This window comes from Geotrypetes seraphini, chromosome 2, assembly GCF_902459505.1.
Source record: "Geotrypetes seraphini chromosome 2, aGeoSer1.1, whole genome shotgun sequence".
Taxonomy (NCBI): Eukaryota; Metazoa; Chordata; class Amphibia; order Gymnophiona; family Dermophiidae; genus Geotrypetes; species Geotrypetes seraphini.
The window spans coordinates 25,621,785-25,645,094 of NC_047085.1; the positions used below are offsets into that span (position 1 = coordinate 25,621,785).

The 23,310-nt window shown below is 44.4% G+C and overlaps 1 protein-coding gene across 3 annotated transcripts in view; it reads left to right on the plus strand.

Moving 5' to 3' along the window:
* The window catches only part of COL22A1 (collagen type XXII alpha 1 chain), a 766,089-nt gene that overhangs the window by 601,791 nt on the left and 140,988 nt on the right, over positions 1 to 23,310 (plus strand). For all 3 annotated transcript variants that reach the window (XM_033933743.1, XM_033933744.1, XM_033933745.1), the window contains exons 34-38: positions 597 to 650; positions 5,071 to 5,124; positions 8,959 to 9,012; positions 13,267 to 13,371; positions 21,182 to 21,226. In XM_033933743.1, coding sequence (XP_033789634.1) covers positions 597 to 650; positions 5,071 to 5,124; positions 8,959 to 9,012; positions 13,267 to 13,371; positions 21,182 to 21,226 — 312 coding nt within the window. The remainder of the gene's footprint in view (positions 1 to 596; positions 651 to 5,070; positions 5,125 to 8,958; positions 9,013 to 13,266; positions 13,372 to 21,181; positions 21,227 to 23,310) is intronic.

A 23,310-nucleotide genomic window follows, 5' to 3' on the forward strand; every position in this document is an offset into this window, starting at 1 on the left:
CTAGATCTCTAAGGAATTGTATTCTACTCAAGCTTTATTAGACTGAGGTGGTCCCATACAACAGCAGCAGGAGACAAGTGGCATGCAACTGCAGAGAAGCAGCTCAAAAGATTCTAGAACGTACTGAGCTGGAGAAGCTTTCATATATGTTCTCATAGGCTTTCACAGCTGGTATCACGATTGTTGCTGGTTTTTGGGTCTCGCCGTGTCTGGGTAGGAAGAACTGACGTTTCAGCCATCGTGCTGTGGCTTTCTTCAGGGTATGCTGTGAGGCCTGCAATTTGTCTTTATATATAGTAGGCCGATGGACCTGACCTTTCTCTTCTCATTCAGGTCCATGGATCCAACCTTTCTCTTCTCATTCAGGTCCATGGACCCACTATATATAAAGACAAATTGCAGGCCTACCCTGAAGAATCTTTCACCTGCAGGCTCCATCAATGCAGTCGTCCTTGAAAATACCTGCTACAAGTAAGTAATTTGGTTTTCCTGTTCTTCTAAGGAACTATTAATGTGCAACATCACAAAACTTGTTTTCCTTTTCCAGATAGTCCAAGTCTCTTCCTAACTGATGTACTTTATTTTTTCCCTCACAGGGGCCGAAAGGACAGGAGGGAGCCAGAGGACAATCTGGAGCAAAAGGAGAAACTGTAAGAATGCTCTGCCCCCACCCCCACCCCAAGCCAATCCCACCTAGTTAGCTCTTATTGCTCAATTTAAAGAGAAAGACAAATGCCAAAAGTGATCATTCTGGTCTTTCAGGAACATACGAAACAACAAGGAAAGACAAGGGGGATGTCTTTATAACCCAAACAAGTCTTTATTAGACTTTATTAGAAAGAGTAGGTCCCTACTGTTTCTAATGAAGACTTGTTTTGGTGGTAAAGACATCCCCCTTGTCTTTCCTTGTGGTTTATATCCCAAGGCGAGGGGCTCTTCTGTTTGCCTGTTTGTTCTTTCAGGAATAAAAACATCTTGAGAGGGATTTTCTGTGTGGAAGAATGCTGGGCAGCAGATCACGCTGGTGGTTCTTTATATGTCTTTATCACTTCCGTTCTTTCAGTTTTGCAAAAATAAGAATGTCCTTGGGAGAAGACATTTGCTATTTTAAGTATCTTGGGGAAAAAGAGTTTGCCCCAAGCTTAGGGCTTCATGCACTAGTTTATTATAACATCCACTTCATCCCATAAATAAATTTCATATTAAATTTTTCCAACATTACTACAACCAGGAACTTCACTCAAATCACAAACTCAAGAACCTGAAACATTATTAAAGTATGTGTTTGAATTATCGTAATTCATAAGAACATAGGAACAGCCATACTGGGTCAGACCAATGGTCCATCAAACCCAGTATCCCGTCCTCATGGCCAATCCAGGTCATTAGTACCTGGCCAAAAAACCCAAGAGGTAGCAATATTCCATGCTACTGATACAGGGCAAGCAGTGGCTTCCTCCGTGTCTCTCTCAATAACAGACTATGGACTTTTCCTCCAGGAACTTGTCCAAACCTTTCTTAAAACCAGCTACACTATCCGCTCTTACCACATCCTCTGGCAACACCTTCCAGAGCTTAACTATTCTATGAGTGAAAAAAAAATTTCCTCCTATTGGTTTTAAGAGTATTTCCCTGTAACTTCATCGAGTGTCCCCTAGTCTTTGTCGTTTTTGACGGAGTGAAAAATCGATCCACTTGTACCCGTTCTACTCCGCTCAGGATTTTGTAGACTTCAATCATATCTCCCCTCAGCCGTCTCTTTTCCAAGCTGAAGAGCCCTAACCGTGCCCATGCTGTGACTAAATTCCATCCCTATACATGCTTACTGGTAAAGTATACATTATCATGTCAAAGCTTGTACTTTTATGCCAGTTAGTATTTTAATAGAAGCCACTTAAACACATATGTATTCACATAGTGCAAAATTGAATTTATAAAATGAGCCCTAAAATGTTTGAAGATACTCGCCCAGACAAAGCCTCCACGATGCCCTTCTCCTTAAATTATAAAATACTGAGGACCAGTGATGCCTCCTACCCCCATCAAGACCCAGATTCACAAGGGAGATAATGGAGTAAGAGTGATCCCCTTTCGCTTCTGCCCAAAAGGCTGCCACTCCCAAAATGGTGGTCACAGACCTTTAGCAGTCATTTCACAGTAATACCGATAGATATCAGGTTGCCAAATAAGGTCTGACAATAGTACTAGGAGGAATTAGAGGACTACTGGCCCAACAGGACTTTGAATTCTCCTCAGGGAGAGGCCTCTTTAAATCAATTTTGAGGCTTGGTGGAAGGAGGTTAGAGAACCAGAAATTTGAGGCCTCTGAAGCAGATTCACGATCTTTGCCTATGCAGATGACATACAACTCCACCCAATCAATATTTCCAAAACGTCTGAGATAAAAGATATAAACAATAAACTGGACTCCATAAACAATTGGCTTCATTCTAATAAACTATCTCTCAACATAGACAAATCTCGCGGTCTACTATTTTCAATCAAAAATCCTGAATTTCTCCCAGAAAAACTTTCTATTAAATCTATCCCAATTCAAATGGAGACAAAAATAAAACTCTTAGGAGTGACCATTGATAAAGACCTATCATTTCATGACCATATTAGTTCGGTAGTTAAAACATGTTTCTTTAAACTACGCATAATTCGTTCACTGACCTCAATTCTAGAAACCAAATCTATCAAAATTCTTGTTCATTCTCTAATTATTTCTCACCTAGATTACTGTAATTCCCTACTCAATGGCCTCCCACAAAAAGAAATTCGCCGCCTCCAACTTATACAAAACACCGCAATAAAACTCATCTATAACCTAGGTAAATATGATCATGTTACGCCAGCACTAAAAGAAGCTCACTGGCTACCCGTGACACATCGAATCACCTACAAAATCATTCTTTTGCCATTCAAAATAAAATCTTCTCACCTGCCGCTATATCTTCACAAACTTCTCATTCCTCAGTGCTCTACTCGAACTTTGAGATCTTCAAATCAAAATCTCTTATTGATTCCGTCTATAAAAGAGTTTTATTACACACGCAAAATAAATTTTGCGGTAACTGCCCCGACATTGTGGAACTCCCTTCCACAACCACTTCGAGACGAACAACACCTTGACAAATTTAAGAAAAACTTAAAAACTTTTTTTATTTCGTGATGCATTCTCTTCTATTTAATTTCTCACTTCTTAATTTCTCTTCTATCTAATTTCTCTCTTTTACAAACATTCCATATATTTTATTCCCATCCAACATGTTTTTTTCCCAACCCCTCTTTCTCCTTTTTCTACCTACAATGTAACTGTACCCATCCATTCCCTCTCTCCTCACTGTCAAGTCCGTCTTGTTAATGTCTTTAATGTTCACTATATATTATTTAAATTACTTAATATTTCTTCAATTGTTCCTACTCCTATCTGTCATTTTTAAATCTAATGTAAACCGTCCAGATATTTGCTTGATGGTCGGTATATTAAAATCTAATAAACTTGAAACTTGATCATGAGAGCCCTTTAAATAGTCCTGCCACCAATACGGAAATGTGCCTTTTAAACATTTTTCATATGTTCTGCAGCTGAGCATGTGCAAGATTCTGGGCCTTAGCAACTCCTGAAAAACTGTGTGGGAAATGTAGCTATAGGATACAGATTAGCTGAGAGTTTGCATCTCATTAGCTCAACTTTGCAAACATGGTACTAGCTTGCAAACATTTTCATAATACATGAAGACCTAAACCTGAGGTAAAATTAAGATCTTTTTCCCCATGTTACCTATGATAGTGAACATCTTTCTTCCAGATCCACTCTGGAGAGGCTTGGCAATCTAGGAGTCTTCTAACCCATCTCTTACTAGCCCCAGTGTGGAGCATAAATGATTAAAAAAAAAAAAAAAAGGCCTCCTCCCACTAAGTGGAATATTATTGCAAAAGCAAAATGGAATTAAAAGGAAAAAAGTGATAAAAAGTCATTTAAATTCTTTATTCATTTTTACATAGTACAAGTGTAACATAGAAACACATTTGACCTTATACAACATCACTTGATTAACTTACATGTATCGCATAAATATAATTAATAAATTCCCCCCAACCCCGACAATGCATAAATTATATAAAATTCATTGTATTAAGAAAAAAAGTGATAAAAAGTCAATCAATTCTTCTATACTAGGCTTATTTTGCTGTATGACCCCTAGTAGGGTGTTGTGTGATTACTGCCAGGGATCTATGGGAGCCACCAGATCAGAAACAAATGAGAACTGGTTCAGCCCCTCCCACCATTGTCCCTCAGATCCTTTAGATGAGTCAAGGTTCTAAAGGGGGTAGGGGAGTGAGTTGGGGGACATTTGATGGGATTTCATTTTTATTGCAAACAAATTGTTTTATTGTGTAATGGAATAATGGTTGTTAGAATTGTAAACCATTCTGAACACCTTTGGTTTAGCAGTATATCAAGTATTAAAATCAAATCAAATGACTACTTTTTGTTGAAAAAACATTGCCCCCCCCCTTCCTCCTCCTGCAACCGGCCGAATATCTAATTGACCAATGAGATTGCAGCATTGGATAGCATCACAGAACGACTGATCAGCACATTACCATCAAGCACAAAACTAGGAGTTCTTGAGTAGAGAATAACATGGGGACAAATTTTTCCCCATTCCCGTGGGAACTCATTTTCTCGTCCTGTCCCGGCAAGTTCTTTTCCTGTCCCTGACCCATTCCTGCAAGCTCTGTGTTTGAGGTTTATGCAGTTAAGGAAGAGCTTACACGAATGAGACAGAGACAGCGATAAAACTCGCGAGGACAGGACGGGGAAATTGAGTTCCCGAGGGGACGGGGAAAAATTTGCCCCTGTGTCATTTTGTATTCTCGAAGGTTCTCAGTGGTCCATTTGCCTCAAAATCTGATGAAATGTAATATCATTTTTCCCATGTGATGCTGAGTTTCTTCACTTGTAACTATAGATGAAAGTGAATATCGGCACACTTATTATAGTTAAAGGTAGACATTACAATGTTTTATATAGAACATCTTCAATTTCTTCTTTTTCAGGGTTCCCCAGGACCAGCTGGTCCCCCAGGTACCCGTGGTGTGTCAGGAAATGTGGTGCGTATTCAGATTCCCTAAATGGGCATTTTTAAGTCTGAAAATAATTGGGTCATTAGTGTCATTTGGAATTTGGAGCAGTTGCTGGGGTGAAGAGAGACTATTCTTACTCTCTCCTACTAGACTACTGGAAACAGAAACATGATGGCAGATAAAGGTCAAATGGCCCATCCAGTCTCTCATCCGCAGCATCCACTATCTCCTCCTCTCCCTATTGGCTAAGGCTCTTAACATTTGCATCTCCTCTTCCTATAGGCTAACAGATCTATACACCTGCATTGTGATGTCATAGAACTTTAGTAACATAGAAACCTGATAGCAGATAAAGGTCAAATGGCCCATCCAGTCTCTCATCCGCAGCATCCACTATCTCCTCCTCTCCCTATTGGCTAAGGCTCTTAACATTTGCATCTCCTCTTCCTATAGGCTAAGGCTCTTTACACCTGCATTGTGAGGTCATAGAACTGCCCATCCGCAGTAACCATTATCTCTTTCTCTCTCCAAGAGATCCCACGTGCCTATCCCAGGCTTTCTTGAATTCAGACAGTCTTTGTCTCCACCACCTCTACTGGGAGATTGTTCCACGCATCTACCACCCTTTCTATAAAAAAGTATTTCCTTAGATTACTCTTGAGCCTATCACCTCCTAACTTCATCCTATGCCGTCTCATTCCAGAGTATTCCTTCATTTGAAAAAGGCTCACCTCCTGGACATTAATGTCACAGAGATATTTAAACGTCTCTATCATATCCCCTCTCCTGCCTTTCTTTGAGAGTACGCATATTGAGATCTTTAAGCCTTTCCCATACACTTTATGACAGAAATCACAAACCAGTTTTGTAGTCTTCCTCGGGACCGATTCCATCCTATTTATATCTTTTTGAAGGTGCGGTCTCCAGAACTGCACAGACTATTCCAAATGGACCCTCGCCAGAAAACCCCTCAGCAAGTCCCTGAAGTGGGGGGGGAATCAGGAGAGCAAGGAAGGTTGGGGTATAGGGGGAGGGCTAAGGGGAGTTGGCCTTCAAGGGTGTTCATCTTGGTGAGGGGGGCCACATTGTGGGGTTTTCATCAAAACAGTGGCATGTGGCATTGGGCTTGATCAGGGGGCTATGTATTAGAAAAGGGGCCTTGATTGTGGAATATGGGATGAATGGGGGAGATTGGGGAGTTTGTAGAGTTTTGAAATAGCTGTGGAGGCACAGTCATACTTAACATCATCTCACAAAGTGCAGTCATGCTATCAGCAGTGTTGACAGCTAATACACAGGACTGTCCCACATGCTAGCTATCAGTGTTGGTCATACCTCTTTTCCACCATGACACCCCCTACCTGCCCTAAGTAGCCTTTCACAGACTATCTACCATATGAGCTGGTTTTAGTGTGCAGATCTGTGCAGTAAAACATGTGCTCCAGGGGTTCTAAACCCAGCCCCCAGGATACATACAACTAATCTGGTTTCAAGATATTTACAATAAGATAGATTTCTATAGAATGGTGGCAGTGCACGCAGAATTATCTTATTCATATTCACGTAGTTATTGTGAAAAACCGACTTGCTGGACATTTCATGAGGATTGGGTTTAGAACCCCCTGCTCTACTTTTTAAAAAAATAAACTATTGAGGATATATAATGTTAAGATTCCTGACGTCAAGGGCAACTATACCTTTATATATGTGCTGCAGTGGTTAGAATTACAACCTCTAAAACAAAAAAAGTCTCAAATAAGTTATCACCTACAAAATTAAATCAAAATGAAAAAAAAAAGGGTGGGGCAGTGATAGCCATCCATATTAATACAACTCGTGACATTCATAAATGTAAACAGCAAAAAAATGCCCACTTAAATGATAATCAGAATTAAATCTGAATCCAACTCCGATTCCAAAGGAGGAATCATGGATCAGAGCATAGAATCTCTTATGACGCAAAGCCATTCCAGATCTCCATACTGCTAAAACAGGCTCTAATCATCTGTCCAGTTCCCCCATCCGCCTACTGGTGAAATTAATTAATAGGTTTGAGTAAGTTGTAGTATTCTATTATTTTAAAAATAAAACTCAGTGGGCTCCTTTTACGAAGCCGCAGTAGCAGTTTAACCACATAATAGCGTGCGCTAAACTGCCGGCCACGCCAGCCACTACCGCCTCCTCTTGAGAAGGCGGTAGTTTTTCGGCTAGCGCGGGGGTTAGTGCGCGATTAAAAGTCGCGCACACTAAAGCCGCTAACACGGCTTCATAAAAAGGAGCCCTATAAGTTCCTGAGTTCTTTGGATCCTGATAAGAAGTTTTAGACATATAATAGGAAATAAGTTAAATTAATTTAAAAAATATTCAAAAAAAGGTTAACAAAGATTAAAATAAAAATCGTTGAAGAATGAATTAATAGTCAGGTTTTTTGGGCCAATGATTATGTGATGGAGCATAATTACTAATGGTGACTTCGCAGATAGCATTAGTCGGTGTTACGACTTGCGTAATGCTCCTTACTCTGAGGCCTTTTTCCTGAAACTGAAATTAATTAAATTGGCTTTTTAATGCCGTAAGTAGACTGTAGACTTCCCTGTTAAAGTGGATTGTTCATTATTGAATGTTTATTGATTATTTTTTTTAAAAAACCACCATGTGGTCCAAATACAAAATGGCGATTTAGGAATTAGGTAACGCCGCCATTTAGATTCGAGCAATTTGTTTGTTGCTATCATTAAGAATGGCACGGTGACAAAATTCATCACCGTCCCCGTCCCCGCGGATAACCACGGGAAATAATCCCATGTCATTTTCTAGTGTCTATTTCAACCTCGGTCCTTCTACACCAGCATTCTTCAAAGCAAAGCTTGCGGGTCAGTGGTTGTGGCCATTCATACTCTGATTCTTATGTGAGCCAAGGATAATGAAGCCATTGTGACATCACTGGCTCTTAGGCACTGGTGGAATGAGGCATTATGACATCACAATATCTGCTCTGGAATGTTGCTGCTCAATCTCAGCATTCTTCAAAGCAAAGCTTGCGGGTCAGTGGTTGTGCCCAATTATACTCTGATTCTTCCCTCTGTCCTTAAAGAATGACATGAAGATGGTTTCCCGCGGTTATCCGCGGGGAAGGGAACGGTGATGAATTTTGTCACCGTGTCATTCTCTAATAGAGAGACAAGGATCTCTAAAACTATTTAGGAGGGCACAGTTTATGAACCTTCACCAGGTGAAGATCGGATTGATCGAAACAATTGTATTGGATAATGTGTGAAGAAATTACAGATGTCCAAACGCTGGAAGATTCTTTAATCTAGTCTTTAAGCTAGAGTTCAATGCGACTGCTAAGATAAGTGCCAATGCTTTAGTAGCAACATTACAAGTTTTTTGAATTTGGGCTACATGGTGTTTTGTTGTTTTTTGTTGTTTTTTTTAAATAATAGAGTACAACAATTTACTCAAACCTATTAATTAATTTCACCTGTAGGCGGATGAAGGAATTGGACAGATGATCAGAGCTTGTTTTAGCAGGACGTGGTGCCAAATTAGTGGTGCCATATATTTTTTAAGGAAAATAGAGGACTCTGTTTCACCCCCAGCCCTGCCCTCACACAACCCTCATCTCCTTCTCTTCCCTGAGCTCAGGGCTGCGTCTGGAAGAAACTGTGAACTAGGATACAGTGATGATACCATGCATGAAAGACTTTTTTCAGGGCTGGCAATCACCTCATTAATAAAGGGATCTCCTTATTAACGCACAAGGCATAGACTGGGAAATGTTACAAAATATAGTATGCAAAACGCATTTTGCGTGCCTTCAGATTTAGGACAGTCTCTAATTGTGCATGGGTTTTTCAGGGTACACCTGGAAGTATCGGCCCACCTGGAAAAGATGGACAACCAGGGGAAAAGGTAAGACCTCTTAACTGTGGCTGACTCATTGTACAGTGTGAGATCTTCATGTAAAGCAGCATTAGATTCTTAATGCAGGTGTCAGGGCCTTAACATTTGTTAAATGAATTAACATGCGCTAACTAGGTATAAAATGCATGTGAAGGTCCCAGTGCTCACGCTAAGGCCCTAACATTGCTTGATGAATAATCCCCCAAGTGTCCTGAGCTGAGCAGGAGTCCTCCAGAGCATTGCTGTTAGTAGGGTGCTGCTATAATATTGTGTTTTCAATCACTAGAGAGAGACGGGTTCCCTGGAGTCCTGCAGAGCTATCCTCTCCCTAGTTATTGAAAGTGTGACAGTGAAACTGCGCCCTCTACTGGCAAGGATGGAGCTGGAGGACTCCTGCGCAGCTTACAGGGAACAATGTAAGTGTCTTTGTGTGGCTACCGCTTCTTCAGCCAATGAATCTGTACGCAGTGGCTTAGTGAAGGTGGGAGGCGCCTGGGGCAGTGCCCCCTCCCCCACCATGCGCACCCCTTCGTGTTCCCTCCCCTGTACCTCTTTAACTTCCTCTGTGCAAGTAGCATTTCTAGTTTGCTGCTTGCGCCGGCCTCAGCTCTCCCTCTAATGCAGTGTTTTTCAACCTTTTTACACCCGTGGACCGGCAGAAATAAAATAATTATTTTGTGGACTGGCAAACTACTAAGACTGAAATTTTAAAAAACACATTTCTGCCCCGTCTCCGCAAGCTCGGTCCCCGCAAACCATCTGATCCCATCTGCACAAGCCTCGGTTATGATTTTTATATTGAACGTATTCCAGTACCTCCCCTCTTTTCCCCATCTTAATCCAGCAGATACCTTCCATCACCCTACTCCCTCCATTCCTTATTCAGCATCTTCTCCTTGTCTCCCTATTCCCCCTTCACCATGTCCAGCATATCCCCCTCTGTCTCCCTACTCCCTCTACCCATGTCCAACATCTTACTTCTCTCTTCATACTCCACCCTCCTGTTCAGCATTTTCCATGTCTCTCTGCCCCCTGCAAGGTCCAGCATCTGTCTTTGTGTCCCTATTCTTCCAACTCCCACCTAGTTCCAATAATTATCCTCCCCCAAGGGGACCCACCATCTCCCTTCTGTCACACCATCCCCTTCCCACAACATGTGGGAATCCAGCATCTCTTATTCCCTCCCTTGGCTGCTGGCCCCAGAGTGATTCCAGTGTCACAAAGGCTGTTCTCGCCATAACTGACACTAAATCGGAAGCAGCCTGGTTCTTAACTCACATCAGTTTACTTACAGTTCTCTTGCCCAGAACTCTGGAAGCAACTTGAAAGGCTTGTTCTTCATTCAGAGTTAAGCCCAATAATGCTGCTGCCTCCCCTGCTCACTGGTACTTGCCTCAGACAAGCGCTGAACTGCAGTGGCAGGGGAGCCACCCATTCCATGGGGCTTAGGGATGTCTCTCCCGAACTCGACTGCTATCAGCCCCGCCTTCAATTGTGGTCCCGCTAAATCAGACGGCTAGAACGAAGACAGAAGCCGTGGGACCTTTCCTCTTGCCTGCATTGCTATTCGCTATAAGTTCTGCCGGTCTCAATCCTGCCCCTCAAACACAGGAAGTTACTTCAGAGGGGGGCGGGATCAGGATCCGCAGAGCCTATAGCGATGCAGGCAAGAGGAAAAGTCCCACGGCTTCTGTGTTTCTTTTTGCTGTCCGTTATAGCAGTACCGCAGCCGATCCTAACGCCAGCCCTGGAAGGGAAAGGGGAAGAGATGCCCGACAGGAAATTTAACCGCGTCGATCTTGCCAGCCCTCCGCAGACCGGCAGGAATTTTCTGCGGACTGGCACCGGTCCGCGGACCGGCGGTTGAAGAACAGTGCTCCAATGTCACTTCTTGGTTCTGCGACCCAGAAGTGGCATTGGAGGGACAGCTGAGGCTAGTGCGAGCAGCAAGATGGAGTGGGGGGGGAGGGAAGGCATGTAGGGTGGGTGGGGAGAAGTGTGAAGGACGTGGGGTGCAAAGAGGAGGAGAGGTGTTGACGCCCTCACCAAGATAGTGGCCAGGGCGGTTCGCCTCCCCCCCCCCCTTTTATTAAGCCAGTGTCTGTAGATACAACATTTTGAGTTCCAAAAACCACATTTTCACTGCCCCCCTCCTGTCAGGAGAGATTTTCTGTTGGTAATAAGGGTTGTCAGGTGCAACTTTTTTTTACAGTAGTTACTACATAGAAGCCCAATCCTCATATAAGTTTCCCACTCAGTGGAATGCTAGCAATGATTAAGAAGGGGATCATGAACAGATCGGAGAAGGTTATCATGCCGCTGTACCGGGCCATGGTATGCCCCCACCTGGAATACTGTGCCCAGCACTGGTCACCGTACATGAAGAAGGACATGGTACTACTCGAAAAGGTCCAGAGAAGAGCGACTAAAATGGTTAAGGGGCTGGAGGAGTTGCCGTACCGTGAGAGATTAGAGAAACTGGGCCTCTTCTCCCTGGAAAAGAGGAGACTGAGAGGGGACATGATCGAAACAGTCAAGATAATGAAGGGAATAGACTTAGTAGATAGAGACAGGTTGTTCCCCCCTCTCCAAGGTAGGGAGAATGAGAGGGCACTTTCTAAAGTTAAAAGAGGAAAGATTCCGTCAAAACGTAAGGAAGTTATTTTTCACCCAGAGAGTGGTGGAAAACTGGAATGCTCTTCCGGAGGCTGTCGTAGGGGAAAACACCCTCCAGGGATTCAAGACAAAGTTAGACGAGTTCCTGCTGAACTGGAGCGCACGCAGTTAGGGCTGGTCTCGGCTAGGGCTGGTCTTTGACCTCAGGTCCGCCACGTGAGCGGACTGCCGGGCACGTTGGACCACTGGTCTGACCCAGCAGTGGCAGTTCTTACGTTCTTATGATTTTCAGCAGAGTGAAAATGAAGCTACTATGAGAAACTGTAACTGTCTGTTTTAAGTGCAGAAATAGGTGTTTATAATATTGTCCAGTGCATGATAAAGATCTCTGACTTCCAGTCAGATCTCAGTGACATTCCTGGGGGTAGGAGTTCGAAGGGGATTGTATTTACATATGCGGTTTATAAAACAGATGGACAAACGTATGAATAAAATGGAAAAGTTTTGTGCAACTCAGTGTAAGTAAAATTGTTTAAAAGTGAGCCAGTAGCAACTTTACACACGGTCAAGTTACATTATTATGACCACCGCCTACCTCTGACATCAGGGACACATAGCCAATGAATGAATGCATGTGTCGCACGCAGACTTCGTGGATATAAAAGGTGGGATATCAGAAAGTTGCTAATATAGCCATTGTGGCTGTCCTGGGGAAAAAAACGTGATTTATCAGACATTGAAAAAAGCATGATGATTGACTATCGGGCCAAGGGCGGCAGCATTATGGAAATGGCGGAGTTTGTGAACTGTTCATAGGCTGCTGGCAATTTTGAGCCAATCAGGGCCTTTGTCCCTTCCCACTGCATCCCAAGATGCATTGGGAAGAGGAAGCCCCATCATTTGCAGCACACAGCCCTATAGGCAGGAGGGAGTGAGCTTCCCTCCTGCCATTTGCTCTTCTGACGGGGGGGGGGGGTTTCCGAGGATGTGGGAGGAGGCCCAGGAATGTTGGTGAGATGTGGGGGGGGGGGGGGGGCAGAGATGTCAGGGGAGGTCCGGGATGTCAGTGGGATAGCGGGGATGTCAGGGGAAGGTCCGGGATGTTAGGGGGAGGGGTGCAGGGCTCCGCAGCTCAGCTGATCCTGGCAGGGGGAATCCCCGTCAACTGAGCCACCAGGAATCCCCGCAACCAGCTCAGCTGATGGGGATTCCTTCTGCCACAGTCAGACAAGGTAGTTGGTGGGTACGTCTACAAAACTTGGTTTTGTACAATTTTTGCATGGACGTTTTTATTTTTGAGAATGGGCAAAAAATGTAGACGTCCTAAGGGCCAAAATTTATACCTTGCTCATTTTCAAAAATAAAAGATAGACATTTGGCAACTTTGAAAATGGACATTTTTCCTGCTGGGTTTGTGGACATCTTGCACAAAACATCCAACCTCAGACTTAGGCATGTTTTTGATTAGGCCCCTCCACTTTTTATTCCTAATATATTATTTGACTGTGTAATAAAAAAAGTTATCTTCTTTCTTTTTTGTTTTCTTTCCATTTATAATCTTCAAAGTGGAGTAACATAGCAATCGCACTACTTTATCTAGGATTTAAGAGAATAATCAAAAATATTAACTTTAATCATCATCTTTAGGGTGAACCAGGGCAAGAAGGCAGGCCAGGATTGCCTGGGCCACCTGGTGAACTTGGACTTGCAGGGGTACCAGGGTTACCTGGAAAAGGAAAAGATGGAGAACCGGTAAGTCTGATGGCCAAGTTGCACAGTGGTGCAAGTTTTATATTCATGGCTGTTTTGAAGTTATCAATGTAGAGACATGGTAGCAACATTTTCGAAGTATCATTACAGGTCTAAACTGAACCATCAATCAGTCAATGCAGCGCCACTTCCCAATACCCTCAGCTAATGAGTGAATTCAATTGCCTTCACCTCATACAATAATATGACATCATTTTTTTTTTTTAATCTTTATTCATTTTCAAATCAAACAATAAGTGCATAAAAATATATCATAAAAATAATTTCAATATAGCACTATATTATCTAACATATCTAATATAATAAAACGCTAGGCCGCGCATGCGCAGTTCCATCGCGTGGGTCCGTTTTCCGTGAGATGTACAGCATCTCAGATAGGAGTGCGCCGGAAACACTCTCTCTCTCATCCCCAGAGACGGATGTCGGACACGGCGGCTGTCGGCCCGTGCTGTTTTTTGATCTGCCCTGCTCCTTGCCTGAAGTCCTCTCTCCTCCCCCGAGGCTGATGTCGGACACGGCGGCTGTCTCCCCCGAGGCGGATGATCTTATGGGAATCAATGTTCTTCGCTCTGCCCTGCTCCTTGCTTTACTATATTTTTAAGTTGAAAGACGAGGCAGCGGCTCCTCTCAGGATCCCCACCTGCGTCGGAAGTCCAATGCAGTCAGGGATCTTGAGAGGAGCCGCCGCCGCCGTGTCTTTCAACTTAAAAATATACTAAGGCAAGGAGCAGGGCAGAACGATCTTCAAAATGATGGCAAATCGATCTCCGTTCCTCCGGGGGGGGGGGGGTCTGGGAGGAGAGGGATCGCGGCCCCTCAGCGCCCCCACCGAGGAGCCCAGCAACTTTCCGCTGTCCAGGACCCGACTCATTTGCCGCCGCCCCCCCTCTTCCCTTACCGCGGACCCGACTGGCGATTCAAGCAGCGTATGCAGCACTCTTCACACGCTGCTTCGGGCCCTTCTACTGCCCTGATTTACTCTGGCACGTCCGGAGCAAATCAGGGCAGTAGAAGGTCCCGAAGCAGCGTGTGAAGAGTGCTGCATACACTGCTTGAATCGCCATGTGTAGTCGGGTCCGCGGGAAGGGAAGGGAAGGGGGGGGCAGCAAAGGACTCGGGCCCGCGTTTGTAGTCGCGACTGTGGGAAGGGAAAGAGGGTAGAGGAAACACTAATGCAGGCACAGGGAACTGGTGTGGGGGGAGGGAATGCAGCTTTGCACAGACAGACAGAAGGAGGAAGGGACACAGAAAGACGAAGAAAGACACAGGGGCAGGTGCACAGGGAACTGGTGTGGGGGGAGGGAATGCTGCTTTGGACAGACAGAGAGAGGGAGGATGGGACACAGAAAGACAAGAAGAAAGACACAGGGGCAGGTGCACAGGGAACTGGTGTGGGGGGAGGAAATGCTGCTTTGGACAGACAGACGGAGGAAGGGACACAGAAAGACAAGAAGAAAGACACAGGGGCAGGTGCGGGACAGCGGGAGTCGCGTCAGGAGGGGTGCGGGATGCCGCAGAGGGAACTTTTCCAATGGGTGCAACTGGGCGGCTGTCGGGAGCCTCTGATCACAGGCAGAGCAGGATAAGTGTATCATAGGGATAAGAAGGAGGAGGGGGGGAGAAAAAGGAGGGACGCCTACTGCTGGACAGGGGGAGAAGGAAAGAGGTGCTGATGGACAGGGGGGTGAAGAAAAAAGAACGGAGGCCTAATGTTGGACAGGGGGAGAAGGAAGGTGCTGCTGGACAGGGGGGAGGTAAAACAAAGGGAGAAGGGCTGCTGCTGCATAAGGAGACCTGTGAAGGGGTGGTGGTGGACACAGGGGAGGTAAAAGGAAGGGACAATGGACAGGGGGAGCAGGCAAGGGGTGGTGATGGACAGCCAAGGAAACGAAAGACAGAAAGAAAGAAAGCGGCTAAGGAGAGAGAGAGAGAGAAAGAAATAAAGAGAGACACACACGCATATATTCTAGCACCCGTTAATGTAACGGGCTATAAGACTAGTGAACTATAATAGTGTAAAACTCCCACCCTCCTCCCCTTCATCCCATTCTCAATTAAAATAGAATATGCAATGTTATACAACATATTATAACATCTCGTATTTAATAACATCCCAAATCCCCCCTCCCCCCTTGAGTGTGCTAGATAAAACTAAGAAAGAAAAGAAAAGGAACAGAAAAGAAATGATGTCTATTCATCACAATACTTTTCCAATGGCCCCCCATATCTTTATAAAGTTATTATATGTCCCTTTCTGTACTGCTATTACTCTTTCCATCTTAAAAATATGGCACAACGAATTCCACCAGAATGTGTAATTAAGATTCTTATGACTTTTCCAATTATTGGTAATATGTTCTCTGTCATAACTAATAAAACTTTGTTATTATGTGACGATATTTGACTCTTTTTTTTCTCATAGCCATTCCAAATAAAACGGTATCATAGGAGAGCGCAACATGGTTTTCCAATAAAGAGTTTACTTGAGTCCAGATTGAATCCCAAAATGACTTAATGAAGGGACAGTAATAAAGTCGATGGTCTAATGACCCTGATTCCAGATTACAATGCCAGCATTTATTAGACTTAGAGCTATCCAACTTTTGTAATCTAACAGGGGTCCAAAACACTCTATGCAACAAAAAGAACCAAGTTTGTCTCATAGATACTGACACTGTACATCTCAACCTCCAAGACCAAATTTGTGGCCATTGAGATGCAGAAATCTGATGCTTAATCTTATAATATATTAATGCTTAATAATATGACATCATAATCAAGGAAAGCAGTATTCATTTTTTCTTGCAATTAAATGCTGAAAAAAGCCAGGAGAATTTTCTTTCACATTGTTGGATTTTAACAAATTACACTACCGTATTTTCATGCATATAACGCGCGCGTTATACACGATTTTACAAACCGTGCATAACCTTGCGCGTTATACGCGTGAGCGCATTTTACAACTTTTTTTTTCATTCTGATCCGGCATTCCCCCTGCGAACTGGCATCCTCCCCTCTGCTCGCGTCAACCCCCCCCCCCCCGCGATCCTACATCCCCCCCAGCACCGCAAAGACAACTCTTACCCGATTGGGCACCGGCACCGGCACCAGCACCAATGCACAGGATGTGCCAGTGCCCGAAGATCCTCCCTCGTTGGGTTGGGCTGGGCTGGGCTGGGCTCGGCGGTGCGAGAGAGATCCTCCTTCTTCCTGTGCCGGGCTGGACTAGACTTTGAGCATTTGCGCATGCTCAAAGCCTTCTGGTCTCGCTCTCTCCGAGATAATAAGGCTTTGAGCATGCGCAAATGCTCAAAGCCTAGTCCAGCCCGGCGCAGGAAGAAGGAGGATCTCTCCCGCACTGCACCGCCCAGCCCAGCCCAGCCCAACCCAACGAGGGAGGATCTTCGGGCACTGGCACTGGCACATCCTGTGCATTGGTGCTGGTGCCGGTGCCCAATCGGGTAAGAGTTGTCTTTGCGGTGCTAGGGGGGATGTAGGATCGCGGGGGAGGGGGGGTGACGTGAGCAGGGGGGGAGGATGCTGGTTCGGAGTAGGCGGGAGGAGGTTTTAGCATGCGTGGTATACGCGTGTGCGCGCTATATTAAAATTTTATTACATAAATTTCTGTTCCCCGCGCGCTATACCCGTGTGCGCGTTTTACACGGGTGCGCGGTATATGAGTGAAAATACGGTAATCCTTAGAAATGTGGTCTAGTCTACACTAGTAGGTGTGGTTATGGGGAGAGAATAGGCGGGGTTGAGTTAGGCGTCATTAGGCATCCGCCTATTCTCTCCCCATAACCACACCTACTTTTTCAGATAGGCAGCGGTAGGTGTCCTTAGGCGGGGGAAGGCACCTCCACTTAGGCGTTGCTAGGCATCCTAAGAGTTTGACACTAAACTCAAAGGGCCTGATTCTCAAAACAGTGTCCCAAAAGTAGGCGGCAGTAGGCATCCTACCGCAGTTTAATGGACTAATCGTGATGCACATTATTTTTTTTTTTTAAATGCGGCGAATAACATTCGTTCATGTATGGAGGTGTGTAGGCATGCCTACAGATGCTTAAGGCTGGAGTAGGTGTGGCATACACCAGAAGTGGCCTGAGGCATCCGTAGGTGTGCCTAGGCGTTTCTGTAGGCGTGAATCAGATGCCTTAAATGTAGGCCTGTAAAACGCTGGCCTACATTTAAGGCATCTGTACAAAAAATAGACAGAATTCTGGACACAGCACATACCAGTGATCGAAATGTGGTACATGCCCATTTTAAAGACGCCTACAGCGGCAGGAGCCATTTCCAGAATCAGGCCCAAATTTTTTTAAATAATTTCTTTTGAAATTATTCTTTTGAAATAATTCTTTTGAAATTATTTGAAATAGCGCAATCAGTTTCCACGCTAATTAAAGCAGTTTTTAAAAAAAAGTTCTACAGAGATCTTGAAGACGTGGCAGGAGGGAGTAGGCATCTCTCCGGCTGGCCTTAATTCAGAAATGTACAGGGGGGAGGGGAGGGGAGGGATGGGCTTAGGGATATCAGGGTGGAATTCTGAGGTTTGGGGGGAGTCGGTGTGGGGTGTCAGGGTTTGGGGTGGGGTGTTTGGGGGTTCGGGGTTATGATGGCAGTTGGGGTGTGTGTTGGGGAATTGAAAGGGCTGGTGGCAGGAAAGAGTGGGCATCCCTCCTGCCAATCTCAGATTGGAGGTATGTGTTGGGGGCTCCGGGGGGAGGGGGGGTCAACATGCAGGAGGGAGTAGGCATCCCTCTGCCAATTTCAGGGGTGCATGTTTGAGGATCTGCTGCTGCAGCCGGCTCAGCTGATCACGGCAGGGGTATTTTTCCCCTGATCAGCTGAGCCAGCAGGACTCTTGAAAGCGTGGCTTCGGGGAGTCCTGCCGGCTTAGCTGATTGGGGATTCCCTTGCTGTGATCAGCTCGGCTGGCTGCATCTACTTTTAACATTTGAAATGTAGGCCAGCATTTTGCTGTCCGACATTTCAGGCATTTGTTGTGGCTCTAGGGAGACACCTAGGGCCGCTTAAACTCGCCCAAGGCCATGCCCAGCCTTGGATGAGCTTTAGGTGTTCCTACCCATCTCCCTAGACCCACAACAAACACCCACAGTGTAGGCGTCCTGCCTCAGCAAGTTTTTTTTTCTAAAAACATGCATCCCGATTGGCTGACAGACAGTAGTAGGATGCCTACCACCACCTACAAGAGGATACCCATTTGTAGAATCAGGCAGGAGTGTCAAAGTCCCTCCTCGAGGGCCGGAATCCAGTCGGGTTTTCTGGATTTCCCCAATGAATATGCATTGAAAGCAGTGCATGCACATAGATCTCATGCAGATTCATTGGGGAAATCCTAAAAACCCGACTGGATTCCGGCCCTCGAGGACCGACTTCGACATCTGTGCCTTAAGGGCTAGATTCACTAAGCCCACTGATTAACTTCCAACCACTTAGCGACCCTTTTGCGACCCGATTTCCCTCCATCCCGATTCACTAACCTCTGTCCCGATTATCCTCTGATCCGTGCATGCAAATGAGGGGGAACGGCATTCAAATGTAGGCAGGAAGCGATTCACAAAAAAAAAAAAAATGGACACCGACTGGGCTGACCGATCAAAAATAAGCGACTGCTGTGGACCAGTTGCTCAGGTCCTTTCCGAATGCCCTGCCTTCTGACGCCCTGCTCTCGCCCCAAATTTCTCCTGCCGCCCCCGACTCTCCTGCCCTTCCCTGCAGTGCAAGCCCATAGTTTTAACCCGCGGGTTTAAAAAGGGTTAAAACCAAGGGCTTGCAAAGAAAAAAAATAAAGTAGGTTTCCACCTCTGCCGGGCACAGAGGGCCAGCACATGCTCAGACCATCTATGACGGGTCTGCGCATGCATCGGGATCACTGTAGAGCAATCTGGGCGATCGGTTGGGGGCGTGATTCCGATCACGCTTATTTGCATGAGGGAGATTCGTAAATCAGCCCCCCCCCCCCCCCGGATACGGATCAGATCGGATCGCTCACGGATCGGATCCGATCCATGCCCTTAGTGAATCTAGCCCTAAGTGTTTAACACAATTTAGTAAAAAGGCAGAACAGCGAAATACCTATGTATCTAATTGAAACTGGTGTCTGTTTTATATTACTTTTAGAAAGTAACTTATTTATTTATTTATTCAATTTTCTGTACATCCTCCCAGGGGAGCTCAGAATAGTTTACATGAATTTATTCAGGTACTCAAGCATTTTCCCCTGTCTGTCCTGGTGGGCTTACAATGTATCTAATGTACCTGGGGCCATGGGGGGATTAAGTGACTTGGCCAAGGTCACAAGGAGCAATGTGGGTTTGAACTCACAACTTCAGGGTGCTGAGGCTGTAGCTTTAACCACTGCACCACACTTACCCAACACTGGTTACTTGTTACTTTGATATATTAAATTACCATTAATATAATAGTACCTTTTTTATCTTTTCCTTCAATTTATTTCCTTTCCTTTGACAATTGACATTTTTTTCTCTGAGGTTTAGATTTATTATCTATTGTTCACTGCTTTATCTCCTCAGGAAACACAGTATATTAAATTATAATAAACTGTTTGGTCAAAATACCTATGTGGACAGGCTACATACATGCCCCTCGGTTCTTAATAGATCCCTCAGTTATTTCTATCTCAGAAGAGATCAAAGAAAGAAATCTAACACCAAAAGTGTGGTTAATAGTCAAGGCCTTGAGCAGCATTTGACCGCTTACTGAAATTGGTAAGCTGGCAGCCAAAGTCTCCTCAAATTACCAGGGACTGTCCATTGTATTGGGATAATCAATTAATTTATTATTAAACATACGTGGTTGGTATATCTTCCAATTACAATCCATTTACAAATTGCATACTTCAACAATATTCTACTGGTTTTATTCAAGTCACATGGTTTCCTGTTAATTATATTTTGTTAGTACTTTTCCTTAGCAACAATGACTTAACTCATCACATGCTATTGGTTTCACCTCTGTCAGCAATAGAAGGAAGTGGACAACATACTCACTGAGGACATGCTGACCTTGCAGATATGTTCTAATCTATTCCAAATATCTAGTTTACAGAAACTTTCTCATTTGCTAGACAATACACTTTTATAGGCTACAATCACATGGTTATAGTCACATGATTTCCCCTAACTCTACAAGTGACAAATATGTTAGTGTGACTTTTAGCTTATTTTCCAGACATTTAGCTTATGTTCTAGACATTAAACCAAAATAGTTTGTTCTATTAAGAAAAATATGTACTCTGCATGCTATGCTGTCTATACTTTGCTGTGTCACAAGTTTCTGAAACAGTTCTGTTATTCAGCTACATCTTTTTATATAATATTAGTGTCTTTTAAGGTTTTAACTAAAATTGTATCTATTCTAATACATATTGGTTATGGGGCCCCCCTTATATTCTATATAATACAATTATCACAATCAAAACAATAAACCATAAGATATTTCTTAGTAATATATTACTTGCCTAACATTGGTGTCAATAAACCTAATCAGGTAGTCACAGAGATATTAGCTACTAGTCTTTTGTCAAAATGTACAGTTCACTTTATTAGTCAATTAATTTCAAAAATTTTAGCAAAATTGTTTGAAAATAAGGGTCTATTGAACATTCAATGGACTTTTTCTTCATTATTCTGAAATTGAACACATTCTTTAGCACAATATGCCTTGGTTAATATGACTTCCTCATGCTATGTTTAACAGAAGCTAATATAGAGATTTTAACCATTTACTTTTTGTTTTCTGCTGGCAGGGGCAGCCTGGTGCACCTGGCTTACCAGGACCTCTAGGACTCAAGGTACAGAATGCAGCACAAGATATAAACTATGCCTGGCTAGGAAATAAAATTGGTTTTCACACCTTTAGATAGAAAAATAAAAATACGGGGTTCAATATTCAGAAGCATTTATCTAGATAAGAGCACCTGCATTCTGCAAGCATTTTGTAAAATACAGATTGTGAATGTCCAGACTTGGACAATCTTTTCTCTACCTAGAACTCCAGTGCAAAGTGGATTTGTAGTGTAGTAAGAATAAAAAAAAACAGCCCTGAAGTGATATAAATGTCTCATAATTGCAGTCCTATCATTTGAGAGTATTTTAACATCACCGATGTCAAGTACTACAATGAAGTGTTGAAGCACGTTCGTAGAAGTCAAGCAGTTCCACTTAAAGTAGCTACATAAAATCAATGTCCCATAGCCTCCACTCTAGAAAATCTTTCTCTGAAAAGGACCACCAGCCGTGAAGTTATGTGATAATTTTACAAAATTATTTAAGAAACTTTTTTTGAATATAGAAGCTATGGAACATTGATTGTATTCAGCTAGGTTAAGTGGAACTGTTTGACTTTCATAAATACACTTGGACAGTTCACTGAGTTTTTCCACTATGTGCAGTGATTAAAATTATTGAGCTGTCTAGGCCGTGACATCAATTATATTAAGGGCCTGTTTTACATAGCCACTCAGTAATGGTCCCGAAGCCCATAGAGATTTAAAGGGCTTCGGGCCTGTTGCCGCGTGGCTTTGTAAAACAGGCTGTTAGTGTCTCTTTTTCCAATGCACTATGGTACCTTGTGTTTATCTGCTTTGAAAATGAGTCCCTAATCTAGTCTGAAATTATATGAGCACAATTATTAGGGATTATTGAAACATTTATATCATTGCTGGATTGATTTCGATTTGCACATTTCCACCATTGCCGTTCTGTCCTCTTGTGAGTTTACTGAGGGGTCCTGTTACTATAATGTAATAAGCTTTAGCAGACTCTTACCCAGGAGCGTGCGGTCAGGACCTTCAGGGGATTTGCACCACCCCTAAAAGCCCTGAGAGCACTGCTCTGAATTTGATTGGTCGAGCAGACAACAGGCAGATGCTGCTCAGCCAATCAAATTCAGATCAGTACTGTCAGCTTCGGTAGGGTTACCAGGTTTTCGGGAACGAAAATCCGGGACCCATGGCCCCACCCCAGGCCCGCTCCATTCTGCCCCGTTCGGCCTCCAGCCCCACCCCCCCCCCTCAACCTGTTCATTTGTCAGGAGGGCATCTGCGCAAGCATTGATGTGATATGATGACATCAAACACATGCATGTAATGTCACCACGTTCCATCCCCACATGCGCAGATGCCGTCCCAAGCTCAGAATACATGAATTTATTCAGGTACTTGAGCATTTTTCCCTATGTGTCCTGGTGGGCTCACAGTCTATTTAATGTACCTGGGGCAAAGGGGCATTAAGTGACTTGCTCAGGGTCACAAGGAGCAGGGTGGGTTTGAACCCACAACCTTAGGGTGCTGAGGCTGTAGCGTTAACCACTGCGCCACACTTACCCAACACTGGTTACTTGTTACTTCGATATATTAAATTACTAGTACAGTGGTACCTTGGATTACGAGCATAATCCGTTCCAGGAGCATGCTCGTAATCCAAAATGCTCGTTTATCAAAGCGAGTTTCCCCATAGGAAATAATGGAAATAGGAAATAATGTTCCCCCCCCACGAGATCCGGCATTGCTCCCCCCGAAGCCCCCTCTGTGATCCGGCACCCTCCCCCCCCCCCCCCCCGTGATGCAGCACCCCCCCCAACCCTCGCAATTCGCCCCCCCCCTGCCGCAATTGGGCATGCCCCTGCAGCGATCCGGCACCACCCCCCCCTGATGCAATTTGGCACCCCCCCCCCCCCCAACACTTCATACCATCATCTGGGCACCGGCACGTCCTGTGCTTGGTGCTGGTGCCCAAAGATCAGCCTCCTCTTCTGCTGGGCCTTGAGCATCTACGCAAGCTCAAGGCCTGCGAGTTCACGTTCTCTCCGAAAATCTCGGAGAAAGCGTGAACTCGCAGGCCTTGAGCATGTGCAGATGCTCAAGGCCCAGCAGAA